The 21,702-nt window shown below is 37.4% G+C and overlaps 1 protein-coding gene across 3 annotated transcripts in view; it reads left to right on the forward strand.

Annotated features, from left to right (window-relative positions):
- LOC133530451 (mediator of RNA polymerase II transcription subunit 25-like) overlaps nucleotides 1-21,702 on the forward strand; it is a 44,873-nt gene that overhangs the window by 15,024 nt on the left and 8,147 nt on the right. For 2 of the 3 annotated variants that reach the window (XM_061868362.1, XM_061868360.1), the window contains exons 7-14: nucleotides 5,199-5,360; nucleotides 6,443-6,640; nucleotides 9,940-10,083; nucleotides 11,069-11,168; nucleotides 12,367-12,533; nucleotides 13,306-13,500; nucleotides 15,791-15,868; nucleotides 18,708-18,833. In XM_061868362.1, coding sequence (XP_061724346.1) covers nucleotides 5,199-5,360; nucleotides 6,443-6,640; nucleotides 9,940-10,083; nucleotides 11,069-11,168; nucleotides 12,367-12,533; nucleotides 13,306-13,500; nucleotides 15,791-15,868; nucleotides 18,708-18,833 — 1,170 coding nt within the window. The remainder of the gene's footprint in view (nucleotides 1-5,198; nucleotides 5,361-6,442; nucleotides 6,641-9,939; nucleotides 10,084-11,068; nucleotides 11,169-12,366; nucleotides 12,534-13,305; nucleotides 13,501-15,790; nucleotides 15,869-18,707; nucleotides 18,834-21,702) is intronic. The other variant, XM_061868361.1, reaches the window with a different exon arrangement.

Below are 21,702 nucleotides of genomic sequence, written 5' to 3' on the forward strand. Positions count from 1 at the left end.
TCGACGCTGGCAGTTTCACGACTGTCGTGTGTGGAGATATACTTACGCGATTTTTTTAGATATAGAATTTACAGTGGCCTTGTGAGAAGAGAATATAAAGTATAAGTGGGTAAAATGTAAGACAGCGTCTTGATTACAAGTTAGATCGAAATTAAGTTTGATCTCCGTTAAATTCTATAATACAGAGTATCAAATATTTTATTTTATGAAATGAAGTAAAAAAAAAAAGTATAACAAAACCTAATGGTTTACATCTACCTAATGATAGATGGTAAAATGAGAAGAGAGATAAGTTATACATAGAAAACATATTGTATGTGTGTGAGCATTGTCCGATTGAAATGGTTAATACTATTAATAGATGCTAAAATGAAAAGAGAGACAAGTTGTACACAGAGAACAGATACTGTATGTCTGTGACTATTGTTCGATTGAAATGTGTGTTACAATTAATATTTTTTACAAAAAAAATTGTTAGAATTTGGGGAAGTTTTTCTTTTTTTCTATGAAAAAACAGTTGTTTGAATTTCGGGTGTTGAGCCAGATGAAGAACGTAATTGAACATGAATGCGTTTAATGCTTGAGCATTGATTAAGGCTCTTGAGTTTGATATAGTGATCCAAAACTGAACTGCAGAAATTTAAACCGTCGTGAGTAATGATACAGTAGCAAGTACGTAAAGTGACTGAGTTCTAACACAGATCGAGGTTTTCTTTCTTTCTTTCGAGTAAAGAGATTTGCCTTTAAGCAGGAAATTGAAAAGTATCGAGGTACTTAGGTAGGTAAGCAGAAGCCGGTATACTAGAGAAAAAGATATTGAAAGTTTATACGAGATTGATAAATATAACAGAAATTAATTGTCATTTGACGGGATAAAGAGACTTATAATGGATAGACCAGAGCAGTGTGAGTAATCTTTTTGAGAGGTGGACAAAATGCATAGTTAAAATAGAATAGAAATATTTTATTGACAAACTGTGTACAGGTGATGTCATTACAGGCTAAAGTATCAAGTTACCCAGTTTGAACATGAAATTAACTACAAGCTAGTAGTATTTTCATAAATGAATTCTGGGTTTTCTTAATGCAACCAATAATTAAGACACGAAACAGTATTGCAAAAGTTTGCTGTAGTTTGTTAGCTTACTTATAGTAGAACAATTCGTGATCTCTTGTGAGTCGATAGTGAAATGAGAAACAGAAACGTAAATAATGACCCAAACAGTTAAAAAAAAAGAGAGGCGACAAGATAGAGGTATAATAGAAGATTTGAAAATATGATGCCTGAAAAAATTTAACGCATATGTTCGAACAATAGGATAACTAATAAATAAGTGTTGAACGTAGTAAAAGAAAGGAATTATTAAAATTATTGAAAAAATACAAAAACAATAGAGCAGAGAGATTGGGTATAACATACAGCTGTTTCTTTATAATTGATATCGAGAGGAATATGGAACAAAATAGGAGTATAGAAAGATGATTGTATCCTATCAAATACTTAAAAGACATGACACGATTGACTGATTCGAGTTAGCTGATGATCAGGAGTTTATCAAATGAAGTGGATGCTAATAAACCTATCCATGTTTAGTTGAGCTTTTGTAAATATTATAGTATACACGTCGCTTTATCGATGTAAAAATAAACTTTTGTTCAATTTAATCCACTCAGAACAACATAGTTGACTAAATGACTACTTATACGCAGTCTTGAGGAAAGATACATGTGTTAGAGTTGTAGCTCCTTTTTAGTATCCAACAAGCTAAATATGATAGTATTAAAAATAGTAAAATGAAATTGTGATAACATTTGACATCTTATATTGGCAATGGATGTTTAGTGTTTTTTGACTGAATTTTTGAGTCGCAAACTCTTGTGACAGCGAGTTCGTGAAATTGATTAAACTTTTGGGATAATTAACTCGATGTTGTTGATGATCAGTATTAGAAGAAATATCTTTATATATATATGTGAAATTTTAAATAATTGTTAATTATTTTCATGTTTCGATAGATTAGACGATATTCATATTGCATTTTGAGATATTGTACAGACATTAGACAATAGAGACATTGTTGTATGAGTATATTTTATGCACACGAAGTTCTAACTATCATAATTTTGAAGTAACTTTAATTATTATTCGAATAAAAAGGTGTTAAATGTATAGAAATGCATTAAATAAGAGATCAGAGGTAATTATCATGGATTAAACGAGATATTCCGTTAAATAAAACTAATTATTATTAATAAAACGAATGAATGCAGATGGACGCATAATGTTGAAGTGATAAGTGCTAACAAATAAACAGTAACAGGATAGTGCCTATATAAGCATATGTATACCTACCTATGGAGATTACCAAAATACCAAATGTTATAGTATAATAAATATGTTTTACTGTACGACTTAAATATAGAACAAATATAGTATAGAGTAGACTTCAGACAGTACAAGAGTATCTCAGGTAAACAGATTTTGAGTAGTCGAGATTGTAAAGTAAACAACAGATCGGACATATTGCAAACGATTTGTTGTATCCATGGGATTTGTGACAAAGGCTAACAAGTGAAAAAAAGTAGGCACTTGAGTGTAGATGATGATAATTGCCCTAAATATAGATTACGTAGGGAAACAGGGAAGATAAAGGAACAATTATTCAGAAAGATCAATAGAGAGACGAATCTTTTGTTTGCAGATTGAATGGTGATTATCTAGAATTGGTTGGAAGTTATATTTACATAACTAACGTTTGAAACTTAGCAAACGCGGTGTTCAGTTCGAACGATTCAATATAATTTGTACTTGTAGTACCTATGGGAGTATGCGTTGTAACAGCATCAGTTAGTAGCGATGTTAAAGTTAGATAATTACGACGGGACAGATAAGATAATTGAGTTGAACGCAAATGTACATGGTCATATTTCGCAAGTTGAAAGTATAAAAATATGATACAGATATCCAGAAAACGTTTTAAACTGCTACGTAGTTCCTGAAATTCAAAAGTGGAAGTAGTAAAAAACGATGTATAATTTATAAAAAAAAACGAATGAAAAAGAGATGTGTGAGAAAAGAGTGCATAGACGATAGAGATTTGACGTATCTGTAGAGTTATTAGTAGCGTTACAAGGTAAATACGCAATAAATTGTATGTAATAAGCTTAATGAGGATAGTTAGTTAATATAGTATTTACCTGACGATAATAACAAGTAACGCCCAAATAAGCTATAGATATAGGTTTGACAGAACAGTTATTTATTTAATCTTTATTGCACAAAAGAAAACCTTATTTATTAAAAGGCGGACTTAATGCCATGAGGCACATTTGGGGTTATTGTCTTTTTAGTAAAGATATATCTGTTATGGTTTGCTAATTATCATAATTTATATTGTTTACAAAAGTAATACAAGATATTGGAAGAAAAAAAAGCTCGTAGAGGTTTAAGGCAAGATAATATTAATAAAAATGTGGACTTCGATCAATGACATGAACAATATATTATGGCATAGATGTAGTCCTAGAAAAAAATATATATATAAAGAAAAAAATGGATTTTATTGGATATGACAATAATTTGATTTGGTAGTTTCAATCATTGTTTAAATTAAATGAACTTGAGTTTTTAGTATTGACACTTGTAATTTATATTGATGTCAAAGGCGTATCTAGCAGTGCTTTAGTCACCTTAAAAGCAGTATACGGGAATCTTATGTTAATGTATAAATACAACCAATTATTGAAACTGAAACTTTTGCAAAATGTTTGGCATCCTTTGAAATTTCAAGACACAAAATTTAATTACCTCAAGGACACTTTAGTATCACCCCTAGCAGAGTTGTATAATAGCCTCTGAAAGCGATGTTATTCAAGGTGGCATTTGAATAAAGAAATTGTCGTGTGTTATTGTCATACGAACACCCATTATGAAATGAGTAGTATTATTAACAATCAGAGCAATCTTTTAAATAAAAAAGTACAAAAACTTGAACATTGTTATAGGTATTGTTACCTATAACAATCCAATTATACGTTTATATAAGTTTGACACTTCACATGCAGATATGGATCCAGAGACATAATATTGTAAATGTGTAAAATTTCAACTGAACTTAATAGTTTTGAGCTGAACACAGGACTAATGACTATAAAGATTGTCACGTCGACTTCAGAGTTAAAGCCATTTAGGGGTTAAATATTATCTCTAACCTATTGCTACGTTACGTAACGATTAATACATGAATGGAGTAAGATGAAGTCTACATTAACGCAATGTAGTATAATACAATATTGGGTCAAGAAAGGTTTGATTGTTAAATGTAGAACTGAAACAGATAGTGCTGAAGTCGAACCACTTTTGCCTGTAAAACATCGGGTATTGAATTAAATCAAAGACAAGTTTTAACGGACAGAAGTAATGTTTGGTTTTTTGAGAAAACAAAACAAACTTTATACATAATAAAAACTGAGCTTTGTCTGTTTTTTTTAGTTATACGAAATTAACAACAGGTATTAAGATTTTTCATTAACGTAGCAAAATGCTAATGTCACGGCATAGTAGTAAGTTATATGAACAAGGGGAAACAGAAGACCGAATGTCATGATATTATTTTCATGTATCTCATTATAATTTTATTTAACACATTTCCTGATTATGTAAATGTATCAATTGTGATAAGTTAAGTTTCAATTTACTTCATTAGAAACTGTTTTGACGCTTTAAATAATTTTTCACGGTTGGTGTAAGATTTAAATCGATCTAGCTTTTAGTGAGAAGGTTCGTGCGCCGGAGTCATGCACGAAGTTGGATGGCCGAATGTCATGATTTATTTATGTTTACATTTAAGATAGCAGTTAAATAATAATTATACCGTGACAACATTATTATGTTACCCCGATTAATACAGGGGTAGTTGGGAAAATAACATTATACTGAACACGATTTAACATTATGTCAAAACACGGTAGTTTTAGCACGTGGTGGGGACACGGTAAATGTTGGACAGGCTCGTTCACTTGGGTTGAGGCTGTCAAAGAGGAAGCATCGTAATGAACTGGTTAGGTCAGAGTACCTGCAAGTATCCCGATTGCTGTAGTAGTAATAGTTTAGGGTAACCATGCAATAAGAAGCACTATAATACTTAGTTATTATTCTTAGTATCTACGCTATTAATAACTTCTACCTTTATTTTCAGCCCGGTATCCAACGCATGCCGGGCATGATGGCAGCGGGCCCATCCACCGGGGCGGCACCAACTCCACAACGGACTTACATATGGAGTGGCGTGTTGGAGTGGATGGAGAAAGGCAAGAACCCTGGCGACCAGCAGAAGGTTACCAAGCATCTTCCATGCCAAGTAAGTCAGTTATTGACAGAGCAAGCGCGTTTTCGTCTTAGCTTGGGCTAAAATGCTTTCATTTGTCCGCCTGTCCTCCAGAGGTCGCATTTCTCAACCGATTCTCGTGAAATTTTATGAGCAGGTATGAAATTGTCCTTATTGATTCACAGAACAACAGACTTTCAGAGCATCTAGCTATGATTGGTAGAAATAGGTTGGAGAACAGAACAGTCCTTCTATTTGGAGTTTGAGCAACTTTTTGGTGTACTTTTTGCTTTTTTGTAAAAAATATATTAGAAAATTAAAAAAAAAATCAAACAGCAATGGGGTTCGCGAGTTATATAACTCACAGAGCAACTAGCTATATTTGGTGAAAATTGTTTGGAGTACAGTCTTAGTAAATGATGGGATCTGATCAAGTTCCTTGGGAAGGTGGTTGAAGTCAGGAGCTGTACCAGCTCATCAAGGGACTTACATATGGAGCAGCGTGTTGATGGAGAAAGGAAAGAATCCTAGCGACCAGCAGAAGGTTACCAAACATCTTCCCTGCCAAGTGAGTGTCACAACTTGGCTATGTTTAGTGAAATAGTTTCAACTTTCAAGATCAGTTCTTTTCTATTTCATGAAAAAATTTGAGCCACTGACATGGGAAGGTGTTTTTTATGTACTACTTCGGTGGCAAAAAAGCATACGGCTCACGGTAAGCAGTCTCCGTAACCTATGGATGCCTGCAACTGCAGAGGTTTTGGCAACCTAACTCAACGGCTGGAACAGACTATGAGTAGGGTCTAGTGTTATTTGTCTGTTGTTTTTTGTAAGGTTTGGCCAGTTGCGCTCTGCTCTAGATCTGGAATGACATCCGATGTACTGTGCTTTATCACACAAATCAAAGAAAAAATTCTGAAAAGAATTCTGGTGACTAGCACAAGATCACCAAGTATCTGCCATGCCAATTACTTAAATCAATTATTTTATCATCTAGCTCTGATTGGTAGAAATAGGTTGGAGTACAGTTCTTCTATTTGATGAAGGGATTTGAGCAACTTTTTGGTGTGTTATGTTTTGCTTCTATGTAATATTATTTACCTTTACCCTTTCAGGTATCAGCCAACTCAAAGGACATAGAGCCAGAGCTGAAGGTGGACACGTGGCCCAACAAGCTTCTGATGCAGCTGATGCCAAAACAGCTGATCAGCAACATCGGAGGGCAGTATCTCAAGGATAGCAAGTCTGTGCTGTTCCATCTCCAGCAAAACGAGGCTTTGGAAGCGCTTACCAAAGTCATGGTCAACGGATTTGTAAGTAAATTTTAATTAACTTCTTATTTAACAGAATCAAAGCCATTTCTAATGAGAAATTGTTAATTTTTGACCTCATTGGATGAAAAGTTTCCAATTTTTAACTTCAAATAAGTAGAGCGTCACCCCAAATGTACCAGGCGATCATAATACGCTAAGAGTAGCACGCGCTGAGGCTGAAACAGCTGAATAACATCGGAGGGCAGTATCTTAATAGTATTTTTCCTACTCCTCTACTGTTATCTGTCATTTATGCATTCATTAACACGAATATAAGAACATACATAAAAGATTTCAAGAAAAGTCTATATTGTCTATTCCTCATAAAAGCTCTTGTGCTTTTATAAGCTATAATGTTACTGCGATTAATGGCTACCAACCTAACAAAACCAAAACGAATACAGTTTTAAACTAAGTGCATTGCTGCCAACTTACAAAATATTCATTTGGTTGCATAGTAAAAATAATTACTTCATAAGTCAGAAACACGCATGTGACACCTGTAATATAGCAACACCCATAGACTACGAAGACCGCTTAGCGTTGCTTGTTAGTCTCCGTAGGCTACGGTGGCCAAAATTGAGAAAAAAACTGTCCAAAAAATTAATTTAGCAAGTAGCAAGTACCAGGGCCTCATGAGTTACGAGGAGGTGTCGCCGACCGGCCGGCCGCGGCCCGGGGCGGGCCGGGCGCGTAACAAGGTATGCTCGCGCGTCTTGGCTATATACTTTTGCTGTAATTTGTTTACCTAAATTAAGATTTATTTTTGTTGACTCGTAGGAAAAATATTGTATGCAACGTTGTATAAGTAGGTCAAAAAATTCTCTTGGCGTATTCCTTTACAATGTTCGCCTACGCCTTCGGCTCCGGCTCACATTGTAACTCACGCCACTCGCCTTTTTTGACCCTTCTTATACAACTGTTGCATAAAATACTATTATGCAACAGTTGTATAAGAAGGGTCAAAAAAGGCGAGTGGCGTGAGTTACAATGTGAATTTTTTGGACAGTTTTTTCTCAATTTTGGCCGCCGTAGCCTACGGAGACTAACAAGCAACGCTAAGCGGTCTTCGTAGTCTATGGGTGTTGCTATATTACGGGTGTCACATGCGTGTTTCTGACTTATGAAGTAATTATTTTTACTATGCAACCAAATGAATATTTTGTAAGTTGGCAGCAATGTAACTTAGTTTAAAACTGTATTCGTTTTGGTTTTGTTAGGTTGGTAGCCATTAATCGCAGTAACGTTATAGCTTATAAAAGCACAAGAGCTTTTATGAGGAATAGACAATATAGACTTTTCTTGAAATCTTTTATGTATGTTCTTATATTCGTGTTAATGAATGCATAAATGACAGATAACAGTAGAGGAGTAGGAAATGATCATTACATATAACAAGAGCTGAAGGTAGACACGTGGCCTTGTTGGGCTCTTAATGCCAAAATAGCTGATCAGCAATATCGGCGGGCAGTATCTCAAGGATAGCCAATCTGTGCTGTTCCATCTTCAGCTAAACGATGCTTTGGAAGCGCTATTACTAAAGTCAAGATCAATGGATTTTTAAGTACATTTTAATTAACTTCTTATTTAACGGAATCAAAGCAATTTATAGTGAGAAATTGTTAATTTTAAACCTCATTGGATCGAAAAGTTTCAATTTTTTTTACCTCAAATCAGTCGAGCGTCACCCCAAAAGTACCAGGCGTTCATAATCCGCTAAGAGTAGCACGCGCTGAGACTGAGACAACTGAGTAACATCGGAGGGCAGTATCTCAAAGATCATTACATAGAACAAGAGCTGAAGGGTAGACACGTGGCCCTGTTGGGCTTCTTATGCCAAAATAGCTGATCAGCAACATCGGCGTTTCCAGGTTTGGCATAAATTGCCTCGAATATAAATAATGGGTTGTTTTATTCTCCTGTTGTACAATCTACAATTTTTAGGGTTCCGTACAAAAGGGATCCTTATGGTGCGACTCTGTCCGTCCGTCTGTCTATCTGTCTGTCACATCGCTAAATATCTCGAGAACGACTTAAGCTATCGATTTGAAATTTGGAACAGTTATGAATAACGCTAACCCAGACACATTAAAAGTATTTTTTTTTATTAAATATGGAAAATACCCAATATTAAAAGGGGTCAAAATTTCAAAGTCTAGTGACTAGGTCAAGTGGGGTATCATTTGAAAGAGCTCAAATTGTACATTCCAAAACCTTTTTAACCGACTTCAAGATTTCAAAAGGAGGAGGTTATCAATTCGGTGTGTTAGTTTTTTTTTCTTCTTAACTCCGTCATTCCTGAACCGATTTTGAAAATTATTTTTTTGTTTGAATCTATATATATACAGATTGGTCCCGTTTTTGTTTGTCAAAACTCAGTTCTGATGATGGGATCCATGAGGAATCGAGGGAACTCTTCAAATGTGAAGAGCATGCATATAGTGTTTTTGTATTTTCATCAACAAATCAAGCATTTACATTTAAAAAGTGACATTTGATGAAGTGAAACTGCTGATGATGATCAGAATGGAACTCTTCAACGACGCATAGTTCACGTTTGGCGATTTGTCCTCTTCGCTGTGTTTGTGAAGCAAATTAGATTTTTTGACAATTTTTTGTCAAGTTTGAGTTCTGACGGTGGGGTCCATGAGGCATCGTATAGTGATTTTAGTATTTCCATCATTAAATCAAGCATTTACATTTGACAAGCATTTACAAGTGACATTTGATGAAACGGAACTGCTCATGATGAACAGAATGGAACTCTTCAACGCCGCATAGTTCACATTTGGCAATTTGTTCTCTTGGCATGTTTGTCAAGCAGTTAGGTTTTCAAGGTACATTTTTATCAAGATTGAGATTTGATGAATTGAGGGTACTTCTCGACTCTTTTATGTAAACTTATAGCCATTTATAAAATTATTTCATGCATGGTGTGAAATAATTTATTTTAGATATAGTCAAATACCTTATTGCAGGTATTTTACCAGTCTTTTTAATTTCATTGTATAAAATCCTAAATCAACAATAATCTTTCTTTCACCGGTCTCCCTCATTGAAGTCGGTTTTTTCTTTTATTTTTTGATAGAGAAATAAAATTGATTTATGAAGGAAAATGTGATAAAAAAATACTGTGTACACAAATATACTTAGTATAGGTACTTCTATTCAAAAGTTTTTCGCCTTTATAGTTACACGAGATAATTCATAGTTTGTACGGAACCCTCGGTGCGCGAGTAAAGCGAACTCGCACTTGACCAGTTTTTTTTTACAAATACTTATTCATGTATATTTCACAGGCCGGTTGCGTCCACTTCTCGCCGATGTCTTCCCCGCCGCAATGTGACATCAAGGTGTTGATCCTACTGTACACGCCTGACAAGAAAGCTTATCTAGGCTTCATACCTAACAACCAGGCTACGTTCGTCGATCGATTACGAAAGGTAAATTAGCAACCTAAAAATCCCCCCCCCCCCCCCCCCCCCTCCCACACACATACAACACTCATCTACACAGACAGACAACGGGAGACATCAAATAAATAAAAGCTTGTAAAAAACTGACAGGCAGATGTCTGTAGTCAAAGTTTGCAAGTTAAATTTGACCCACTTCCCGGTTTCCGATGAAGCTGAAAATTTGCATACACATGTAAATCGGGTGACAATGCAATATTATGGTACCATCGAGCTGATCTGATGATGGAGACAGTATTAGTTGCATGTGGAAAGAAAAGTGGACTACGGTGACTGCTTACCATCAGGTGGGCCATATGCTTGTTTGCCACCGACGTAGTATTAAAAAAGTACAGGCAGTGATAAAAACTTGTACCTAAAATGTAATTTTTGCCGGAAACTAGTGAACAAGAATGAGCCCGGAGAAAAGTACTTCTTCTTTTAAAAATGGCTTCCATTAATTATGATGATTCGTTATTCGTATTCGCGGGCTGGGTTTCCGCAACTCGACGTCGCAATTCATGATTTCGCCACTGTTAAGTGTAGTTGCTATTTTTAGGACATACGGTGTAATGGCGCTTATATTATATACTATCCACGAAATTTTATGGAAATATGTTGAAAAAAACAATCGACATCAAAGTAATAAGTTTTTGGCAAAGATTTCATTTTTGGTACAAGCTTATATGGCTGACTGTTTTTTTTCTTTCCATATTATCATAATATTGCATTGTCATCCGATTTACATATGTGTGCAACATTTCAGCTCAATCGGAAATCGGAAAATGGGACAAATTTAGCTTCCAAGATTAACTAACTAACATACATACTAACAGGGTAAATTATATAAAAATTTTGTAAAAATCTACTCAGTTATGATTCTGATCAGATCTTTTAATGTCATTTCAGAAGAATCAGATCTGATTCTTCTGAAATGACATTAAAAGTACAAGACTAATTATATCGTATATTACAGGTGATTCAGCAACAGAAGATGACGCAGATCATCAAGCAGATGCCTCCGGCCGCCAGCGCGGCGCCCATGCCCGGCGCCATGCCCACGGCCACCATGGCGGGTAAGCCACTCACCACTGGGGGCCTACCGCGATAACCGAAATTCGAAAATTGCGGGGATCTTTCTCTTCTACTCTCACTAAGACGTAATAAGAGTGACGGAAAAATGCCCACAATTGACGAACTTCGATATTCGCGGTTATAGCCCTGGTGTGTTGCATGCATAGAGTGCTCACTCCATACATCAGTTTTGTTACCAAAACGCTTATTTTCGTAGTCGACATCTAGCGTCGAGTAGCGGAATTATTACTCTTGCAGTGATAAGGAGGGAGGGAAGAGAAGGGGGAAGGATGTTGTGTTAACTTCAACATTAACTGAACATTGTACTGATTTTTGGGGTTCCGTAGTCGGGTGTAGGGTATCGTTGGATAGATCTTTCAAAACAAACACGGGTCTCGTCTCGAACAACATTTTTTATAAAGTTAATATTTTCGGAAATTATCGCCCCGAAAAGAAAAAGATCTGAAATTCTTACTCTATTATTCGTGTAATTTTTTTTCCTAATCTCTTTCGTATCGTAAAATTTGTAACATTGCTTTTATTAAAATAATTTCGTTGAAAACAAAATAGTCAAATATGTGGCGTCACACTAGGGGTTTCCAAATGTGATCAGGTGTGACAAGGAGTGGGGGAGGGGTAAAAAAATAATGTAATATGTGTGATGTAATTGGATGTCCTGTAATGACATATTTACGGCGTACATTAAATGCATTGTATCGAAGCGAAGGATTCTAAAATAAGAGCCCGAGCGTAGTGAGGGATTCAAGTGTTAACTCCCAATGTGGAAACAATATTTAAGCTAAAAAAATATTATGCAAAAAAGTAAAAAAATTGTGTCCTGGAACAGAACAGTGCCACTTTGATCCCTCCTAGTAGGGAAGAAAAATGCCATTTTATACCCTCTAGCAGGGAAGAAAAAGCTCTTTCCTGAATAGATGATGTGAATAGTTTTTTACGATACAAATGCAGAAAATAAGAAATTCGCAACGAGTGGTGATACATTATTAAAACACGACCGAATGGAGGCTAAATCGACACGAGTTGCGAATTATATTAATATTCGCACGTGTATCTTACAACGTTTTACAGTACATATGGCTCTTTAAAGTTTTGACATATGCACGAAAAGTGCTCATTCCCGCACGCGTGCGGGAAAGTAGCACCATATGTACTGTAAAAGATTTATATGAATTTGTGCAGGTGCAGGGACAATGCAGCCCACAATGTCGTCAGCGGGCATATCAGCGCCCGGCATGAGCGGCATGGGCGGCATGGGCGGCGGCATGGCGGCCGGCATGAGCGCCATGCCGCCGCTCGGCCCGCAGGCGCCCAGCCCGCAGGGCATCGTGCAGCAGATGCATCCGCAGGTTGTTTATTAGTTTTCTCCTTGCTTGGGACGACCAACTGGGGCTTTTGACAGAGCATGTGGCAAACAACCCCTTGGCCGACGTCACGGTGCCTCGGGCAATGCGAGAATTACCGCCTCTGTTCGCGCGCGTGCGCACCGGAGCACTAGAAATTCGCAGGATTCGCCGTTTAGTTCACTCTGTAATATTATAACAGAAATGGTAGAACAGCACAGTGTGCAACGAGGCGGGTAAGTGAAACTTTGGGCACGAGGGAGGTAATTCCCGACAGCCGCAGGCTGGAGGGTTTAAGACCCGAGTTTATAATATTCTTACCCCCGGAGTGACACACGATGTTTTTCATCACACTTGCGAACTTTTTTGGTGACGGAACCCTTTTGAAATGTGAAATAATTGACGGAGCTGGGTTTTGTTTTCTTATTACAAGTATTCTTCTGGAGTACCCACAGAGGCTTTGCCTTATACAGGTATCCGACCCCTGGTTAATGTTTTAAATGGGTTGTGGGGTATTCAAGCTACATAATTTCGTATCCAATGTCCTTAACCCTTTTCCAGGCGTCCTACTGATTTATCGACCGCATACGCGCCAATAGAATTTCAACTTTAGCATTCCGATTTAAGGTTCAAATTAGATTGCACTTTCGGGAAATGTTTCAACAAGAAACATTTCCCGAAATGAATCATTGGTGCGGCCGGGAAAAGGGTTAAATGATCTACTAAGCCTCCTTAATAAAGTCTAGGTAATTGTTATAATTATAACTAATTTTTGTAGGGCATGATGGGAATGGGCGGTAACATGGGCGGGCAAGTACCCCAGCAGCAGCAACAAGCGCCCGGCGGCAAAGGTCCCCGACCCTCACAGCTGGACGGGCTGGAAGCCGCCCGCCAGCAGAACCTGGAGAAGATACAACAGCTGCAACAGACTTTAGAAGCTGCGCATCAACAGGAGGCGCAATTCAAGAGCCAGGTACTGCTTGAGTAACGGGTGTGGAGCAACACCACCTCGGGAAGATACAGCAGTTGGAGCAGATGCTTGACACCGCGCATCAGCAAGAGGCGCAGTTCAGGAGCCAAGTACTGCTTGAGTTACAGGTGTAGAGCAACAGCACCTGGGATAGATCCAGCAGTTGCAGCAGACGCTTGAAGCTGCGCATCAGCAGGACGCGCAGTTCAAGAACCTGGTACTGCTTGAGTTACAGGTGCAGAGGAACATCTGGATCTGGACAACCAACTGTAGAAACTAAGGCGGATCCAGAGGGGCATTGTCATGGGAGAAATGATCCTTAGAAGCAAAGCCATTCTTAAATTAATTAATTAATGCGTGGTATTTAAACACAAATCGACCTAGCCTCACAATAATCTCAATAAGGCTTAAATTCTTATCCCCTTCTTCATTAAGGTGAACTAAAGTTACGATGCCGCCTATCATCGTTTGTCCCTTTCCCACGTATTGGTATGATGGAAAGGAACAAACGATGATTAGCGGCATCGTAACTTTAGTACACGTTAATGAATAAGGGGGTTAAAGTTCACACGCCTCACTACAAGTTAGTGTCGCCAACGGTAAAGAAATTTAATTTTAATGCCATTTCGTACCTTGTCACAGTTCAAATAGCATAAGCATAGGTCCCTGAGTGGTCCCTAACGACTTACATATTGATTGTCACTGTAACAAGCAGGGACCGGTCTGGTATCCCCTTCGAGGGTTTTTGAAGGGTATTTCGTAACGCTTTGCTTACCAAAGCCGTTGCTAACTAAAATCCTTGGCTTTTTAAGCGCTTCATAATACGGGTAAGCTGATACCCATTCCTAAGCGATAACCTCTTGAAGGAGTATTGTTCGCGCCCCTTTTCATTCATTATCATTCATCCATCTCCGCTGGTCCTTCGATCTTCCTCGCGTCTCCAGGTATCGACGAGGTATTTTGGACCCGGGTACGTCCTTAAACTACGTCCAAAAGAGAGGTATGGGCATTGTGAATGTCATCTCGCTTTGTGTGGTAGGGCACAGCCAGTGGATGTCATTCCAGATCTAGAGCAGAGCCCAACTGGAGAAGTACCTCCACCTTACAGAAAACAGCAGCCAAATAACACTAGACCCTACTCATAGTGTTGTGTTCCTGCCGGTGAGTAAGGTTGCCAAAGCTAAATGAGGCCTAAGGGTTTAGGGTCGGCAACGCGCATGTAACTCCTCTGGAGTTGCAGGCGTACATAGGCTACGGAGGCTGCTTACCATCAGGCGGGCCGTATGCTTGTTTCCCACCGACGTAGTATTAAAAAAAATCGATTATGAATTATAATGCTTATGCCATTTTTGACTTACTCTTCGTAAAAATAGAATCAAATATTGCTTATTTGTGTATAAAGTGAAGGACTGGGTGTCTAGCGCGTTGACAGCACAGATGTCGTAGTTTTTTGAATTAGGAAGGGGACAACTTTTCATTTTAGCGGTATTTCGGAAACCCCTTCCTAGAGCTAAGTCAAATGAACGGGTAAGCAATTCAAAGGGAAAGCCAATCGTTAAGGTTATTCGTTAAACGACTAAGCCATTTAAAGGCTTTTTTCTGGGAAGGTGTAGACGGGTCCCTGGTAACAAGGTACGAATTGGACTGAAATTAAATTATTTGGCAGTACAACCATAAAGTTTAATTAAAATAGTGTTGTAACTTAAGTCTCCGTCGAGTCTTAATCTCTCAAGGCTTTAACACATTCATTGCCAGCGCGTAGCCGATAACATGGGAAATTCCGTATGAAGCGAAAAGCGACTTGCTGGAAGTGAATGCGTTTAGTGTAAGGCCCGACTGGACGCTGGAGTTGTGCGTGCAGCGGGGCGGGGCGTGCGGCGTGCATGTTCAACAAACGCACATGTCCCTTAATATAGCAACATCCATTGACTACGAAAACAGCTTACCGTTGCTTGTTATCCATAGGCTACGTGGCCAAAATTGAGAAAAGAACTGTCTAAAAATTGAATTTAGCAAGGAGCAAGTACCAGGGCCTCATGAGTTATGAGAAGGTGTCGTTGACCACCCCGCCGGGTCCCGGCGGCCGGGGCGCGTACGAGTATGAAGGTATCGCGGCTGCTCGCGTACTCGTATCTTAAATTGCCGTATACTTTTGATTTGTTTACCTATGAGATTTTATTAGTTTAAAGTATTATTTTTGTTGATTGTATAAAATACCATTTTAAATGAGTCCTAATTTACACCACTAGCTGTAAATGTTGGTGCCGGTCTTCAGTAAATATTGGTTGATTAGTTGTTCGGTCGACAGATGGACATCATGTCGCACCTGCAAGCCGCGCAGCAGCAGGAACAGCACTACAAGCAGCTGGAGGTAAGCCATTTCTACACACTATGTGTGGCACGCTGATGTTAGAGCAAGACAACGCTATAGTACCGGCCAATAATATATTACCTCCATGTTTTTACGGTAGAACATTTTTTTTCATCACACTTGTTCGAAAAAGATCTGTACTGAAGCACAAGGAAATTGTTCCCGCGGGAGTTATGGATTGTGAAAAAAAGCTATAATTTTTTTCAAATTGTATTACTAATCCATACAAACCATGTCATGTAATTGCGTTTTACTTTTAAAATACCGACGTTTATAATTTAATATTTTTGTTTATGTATCAAAATATTTAATTTGATTAATTTAATAGTTATTTAAAATATTTTTACATTATTTTCAATCGTGGCTAAATGCTGAATCCCTCTCTTTCAAAATTTCACTTACCTCCCCTCGTTGCATAATGTGCTATTGTATACTTGTAAGTTATTTACACTACACTACTTTAGGTAGTCTAGTAGTATTCCTTTGCGCAAGCGATGAGAACAATTGGTCTCATGTAATGGTTTTCTCATAGAGGTTTTTTAGGGTTCCGTAGTCAACTCGGAACCCTTATAGTTTCGCCATGTCCGTCTGTCTGTCGGTCTGTCTGTCCGAGGCTTTGCTCCGTGGTCGTTAGTGCTAGAAAGCTGAAATTCGGCATGGATATATAAATCAATAAAGCCGACAAAGTCGTAGAATAAAATCAAAAAAATTTATTTTTTTGAGGGTACCTCCCCTTCACGTAAAGTGGGGGTGAATTTTTTTTTTTGCTTCAACCCTACAGTGTGGGGTATCGTTGGAAAGGTCTTTCAAAACTAATAGGGGTCTTCAACAAACATTTTTTGATAAAGTGTATATATTCGGAGATAATCACACCGAAAGAAAAAAAAATGTGTCTCCCCCCCCTCTAACTTTTGAACCATAGGTCCAAAAAATATGAAAAAAATCGTGAAAGTAAAGCTTAAGAAAGACATTAAATGAAAACTATAGCGGACATGATCAGTTTAGCTGTTTTTGAGTTATCGCAAAAAGTTTCCCCTTCATAGTAAAAAGACTTACTTTAATTTGGTACTGATTATGCAAATTTGCCTATTTGTTTAACTCGCGTGAAAGGTACCGTTTCATCCCTTGGTTAACAATTTACTATACTTTAAGCTCCAGTTTAGCTTATTGTGACGGAAGAGTAACTACGGAACCCTACACTGAGCGTGGCCCGACATGCTCTTGGCCGGTTTTTAGTAATCTACTGTCTCCTATTGTAATTTACGGTATTTCATTGCAGTATTCATCATATATTTGTATAAAATGACTAGTAAAAAATGTGCAATCTACAAACTATCCTATATGTGGCTTTCCATCACAAAAGGGTCCTTATGCTTTAAGTGCAATAAGGTCCTTTCCATGTGAAATTTAAATAGAAATTCTAATAAAAAGTCCTTAGTGTTTCTGGGCATTTTCCGCAAATCGACAACCATTGTGCCTATTTTGCGTGAAACGAGGTAGCGCTACTCTAACCACCCCAGCTCCTCCACGAAACCTAGCAGTGTCTTCAGGTTGCTAACCGCCTCCTTTAATGTGTACGGAGTCCCAAGGTATTTGCTCCTGTATACTTCTACCTGTTTGCAGTCTAGGAGAATGTGTTTTGTTGTTTCCTCTTCTTCCATGCACGCTCTGCACGTGGGGCTGTCTGTTTTACCCATACTGTGTAGGTGTTTGTTTAATGTGTTGTGTCCTGTTATTAATCCTACTATTTTATCTAATCCTACAATATTCGATCAACAGCTCACATTCAATGACCACATTGTCAGCGCATGTAAGGCTGCAAGAAAATGCTTAGGTTTCGTAATCCGCCAGTCAAAATCTTTCAATGCTCAGAGTCAGAGTGCACTCAGAATGCTGTACAACGCGTATGTACGAAGCCGACTTGAGACGAATGCGATAATTTGGAGTCCCCATGAACAACAGTACACACTTATGTTGGATAGGGTCCAAAAATCATTCATCCGTCATCTATACAATAAACTTTATGGTTACTATCCTCACATGTACCCTAGTCTGTATATTCTCGGAATGGTTAACTACACCACTCTTGAGACCAGAAGAAATGTGGCACTAGTAAAATATTTTTATCTCCTGATTCGTGGCCAAATACATAACCCTCAGTTGCTAGCATTGGTTCCGCTTCGAGTACCTGTCCACAGCAGTATTCAACTGCGCCCTCGTCGCCGCGCACTGTTCGCAGTCCCGGCGGCGCGGACCCGGGCATTATCTCACTCACCGCTGCACCGCGCATTGTCTCTCTTGAATGATATATTGGACAGCGACAGCAAACTAGATATATTCCAATGCACTGAAGCTAGGTTTTTGGCAGTTAGTAGCCGATACCTAGAGTCAATAACGACGACAAGCTCAATCAATGTATAGTTAGCAGTAAGTAAATTGTTAGTATCAATGCGTATATAATGTCACTCCTTTTAACATGTGTAGCTTGACTGTAAGTGTTAATGTAAGGAATAAATAAATATAAATATAAATAAATTTTACGTAGTTGGTGTCTAGGTGTTTTCAGTCGTATTTTGGTGAGCTTGTAGTTTAGTTCCGGTAAAACATCTTTGGTCTGCCTGCATGTGTCCATTTCCTTCCAGTACTTATTGTGGAGTTGTACTGTCTAGCTGGTTGTGTATGTAAGATATTGCTAGGTGTAAAAAGTCCTTATTGCACATGAAGCATAAGGACTCTTCTCTCACGAAAGCCACATTTTGTTTACTCTGCATGTTCATACAAAAAAACACAAAGGTGATATATTATTGGCTGGTACTGTACATAAATACTACTGCTCCAGGAGCAACGTAAGCACCAGCAGCAGCTCCAACTTCAGCAGCAGCTTCAGCGGGGAACCGGGGCTGTTCCTCGCATCATGCGGCCCATGATGCCTTCCAACCCTGGACTTAGGCATCTTCTTCAGCAGGTACTTAAAAATTTAGGGTGCCTACCTAAACCTAGGGTTGTAGGCCCTCCTAAACCAAAGTCCTGTGTAACAAACTGCCTGAAATCATCAGACATACAACGTAACGCAAACGCGAGTGCTTTACAAAATGAAACATCGATAAATGGGTCGACATTCTTTTCGTTGTCTTGTTTTTGACCACTCTGTCACGATTGTTATTTAAAATAAAAAAAGAGGAGTGTTTTCTGTCTTTTTAGCTGTAGATTACATTTACCACGAGAGAAATTAAAACTAAATTTCATTTCATACAAAAAGCTACACTCCGTCACGTGTTTTGCGGACAAAAACAAGACAACGAAAAGAATATTGATCCAAATAAATTATACATCGTGTTTTTATTGAATTCCGTTAACTCCGGGGTATGGGTAAGCTTGTTTAAGGACACTAAATGACATAAGTAGTTAATTAAAAAAATTACTTTTTTTTTTATAAAAAGTCATTAAATGTTGCATATAGCGTTGTTGTAACACGAGCATTACATTTAATTCAACCAAACAATTGAAAACTGTGACATATCAATGTCATTTCGAACATCGATCGTCCGAGATAGTACTTACGTTTAGTAGCAAATGTACACACTCGTACTAAACACTAATCGATATGTAAACAGGCCCTAAGGCAAGTGTATACGTTCGTAAGGGCATTGTAAGATAAAAATAAATTATTGTTTATCTCCTAAATGGAGTTGATTAGAATACCGGTGTCTTTGTGAAAGTTACATAATTTAAGCTCAGAAATGCACCCTTGAAATTAACACAGAAAAAAAAACGCGGTGTAGATGTAACAAAATCATAGATTATGAAATAGAAGAGCATGTATGTATATAATGTTCTGCTGCTTACCAAGAAATTCAAGAAAACAAATCGATACATAATTAATATATTTAGTATGTACAGTCAGCAGCAAAAGTAGCGGATCAAATAACGCTTCATAAGTATCTACCATTCTATAACAGCTTAACAAACAGTGATGTCTTTAATATAATCTCTCTTAATGTGCCGCTGTGTTATATCATGTATGTATGTATATTTAGATATGTATCTAATATTTATTTATTTTAATATAAGTATGTATTGTTTATATTTATATGTTTATTTAAATTGTAAATGTACTGTATGTACTGTCTGCTTGATGTATGTGTAATTTTCCTATTCCTCTAATTCATTCGTGCACTACCTGTTCTAAAAACTTACTGTTCTTTATATCCTGCTACCCTAAGGTTGTCTGGAAGAGATCGCTTACAGCGATAAGACCGCCTGTTGCTACCTTTCTTTACATTGTAAATCTGTTTTTTAAATTTGTTTTCTTTGTGGTGCAATAAAGAATATTTTACTTTGCTTTAATATAGAACAACTTAGACTGCAAAAGATATACTCTGGAACGTGAATTTTAGAATTTTTCCTGTATTTGGAAAAGTTATCTGAGTTGTCAGATACTTTTGCCGCGTTGTTTCATCCGCTACTTTTCATGCTGACTGTACCGAAATGAAAAAAATACCTAGAAGATTCTGTAATTCGCGTTAGCTATCTTTAATAATGTTAGAAATTATTTACTAAGCAAGGTAATATCCATAACACACATGTCGATATTTCATTTTGTGAATCGCTTGCATAGTACAATACCAAAAATGCATGAACTGTACTGGGTGTATTTCAACCCTTAGCCAAATTGTCCGAGAGGTGTATATGTTGGCGGCCGATCGTAAAATCACGCAAATCATGAAATCGTTAGGCATATCATGAATCGTGAATATTATTGCCTCGTTCCATGTTTCATAGTTGAAAATATGGTAAAACTGTTAAGAATCAAAAAGTTAATTTTAATTAATATTTTTGAGCCGTAAAACGCCGACTACGTTAGCTGTCAAAGTCGTCAAATTTGCTTTAGATTTTACATTTTTTTATACTACGTCGGTGGCAAACAAGCATACGGCCCGCCTGATTGTAAGCAGTCTCCAATCTATGAATCTTTGGTATTAGCACACTGGTTCCTGTATAAATTCGTGTGTAATGTTTTGACGGTAGTCACATTAATACCAATAGATAGGTAGGATAGGTTCATTAGATTGCTTCAGATGCCCGAAGGGCGAACAGCGGGGCTCCGTCGATTCAGGAAACGAGACAATGATTTGTATGTTTCACGATATGACTAGGAATTTCATGAACAGTCGCCGACATATATACCGTGGGCTAATTAAACCCGACATATTTTAACCACGCATTCCTGAGGTAATAAGGAGCAAAACATGTTATATGAGTTTTGGCCAAATTCGAAAAAAAATATTGGTCGTCACTAAATACCTATTTGATGCTGACTATACGCGTCTTAGTATTCTCTAACTCAAATAAATGCTACTATAGTTTGTTTTCTTAGCATTAAAAGAAAGTAAAAAATAAAAATTACGTCTCTTATTGAAAATTATTGAAAAACGCTTTAATAAATAGTTTATATTACTTATAATACTTATGAAAGCAAAAGAATGTAAATAATCGTACATGATTTATAATTTTTACATACAAAATTTGCTGTGACTTATTTTTCTAAAGTGTTTTTTCAATAAAAAGACGCTAAGATAGCTTACCTTCTTTCTAATGTTTAAAAACGAACTATAGTGTGCTTTTTTGTAAATAGTGCTTGATCATATTAGAAACTTCGCTTTGTAAAGAAATTTACAAAATCATTAATAACTGATCATTGCACATCCATTTGTAAGATTGATTCGTGGGGTAAAATGGAAACGTAATTCACCATTACTAAAAATAACAGTAACCACATTTTCTAAAGTACAGTGTAGTATACAAATTTAACCTAAAACAACGCAGTATTATGC

The sequence above is a fragment of the Cydia pomonella genome, chromosome 22, assembly GCF_033807575.1.
Source record: "Cydia pomonella isolate Wapato2018A chromosome 22, ilCydPomo1, whole genome shotgun sequence".
NCBI classification, from domain to species: domain Eukaryota; kingdom Metazoa; phylum Arthropoda; class Insecta; order Lepidoptera; family Tortricidae; genus Cydia; species Cydia pomonella.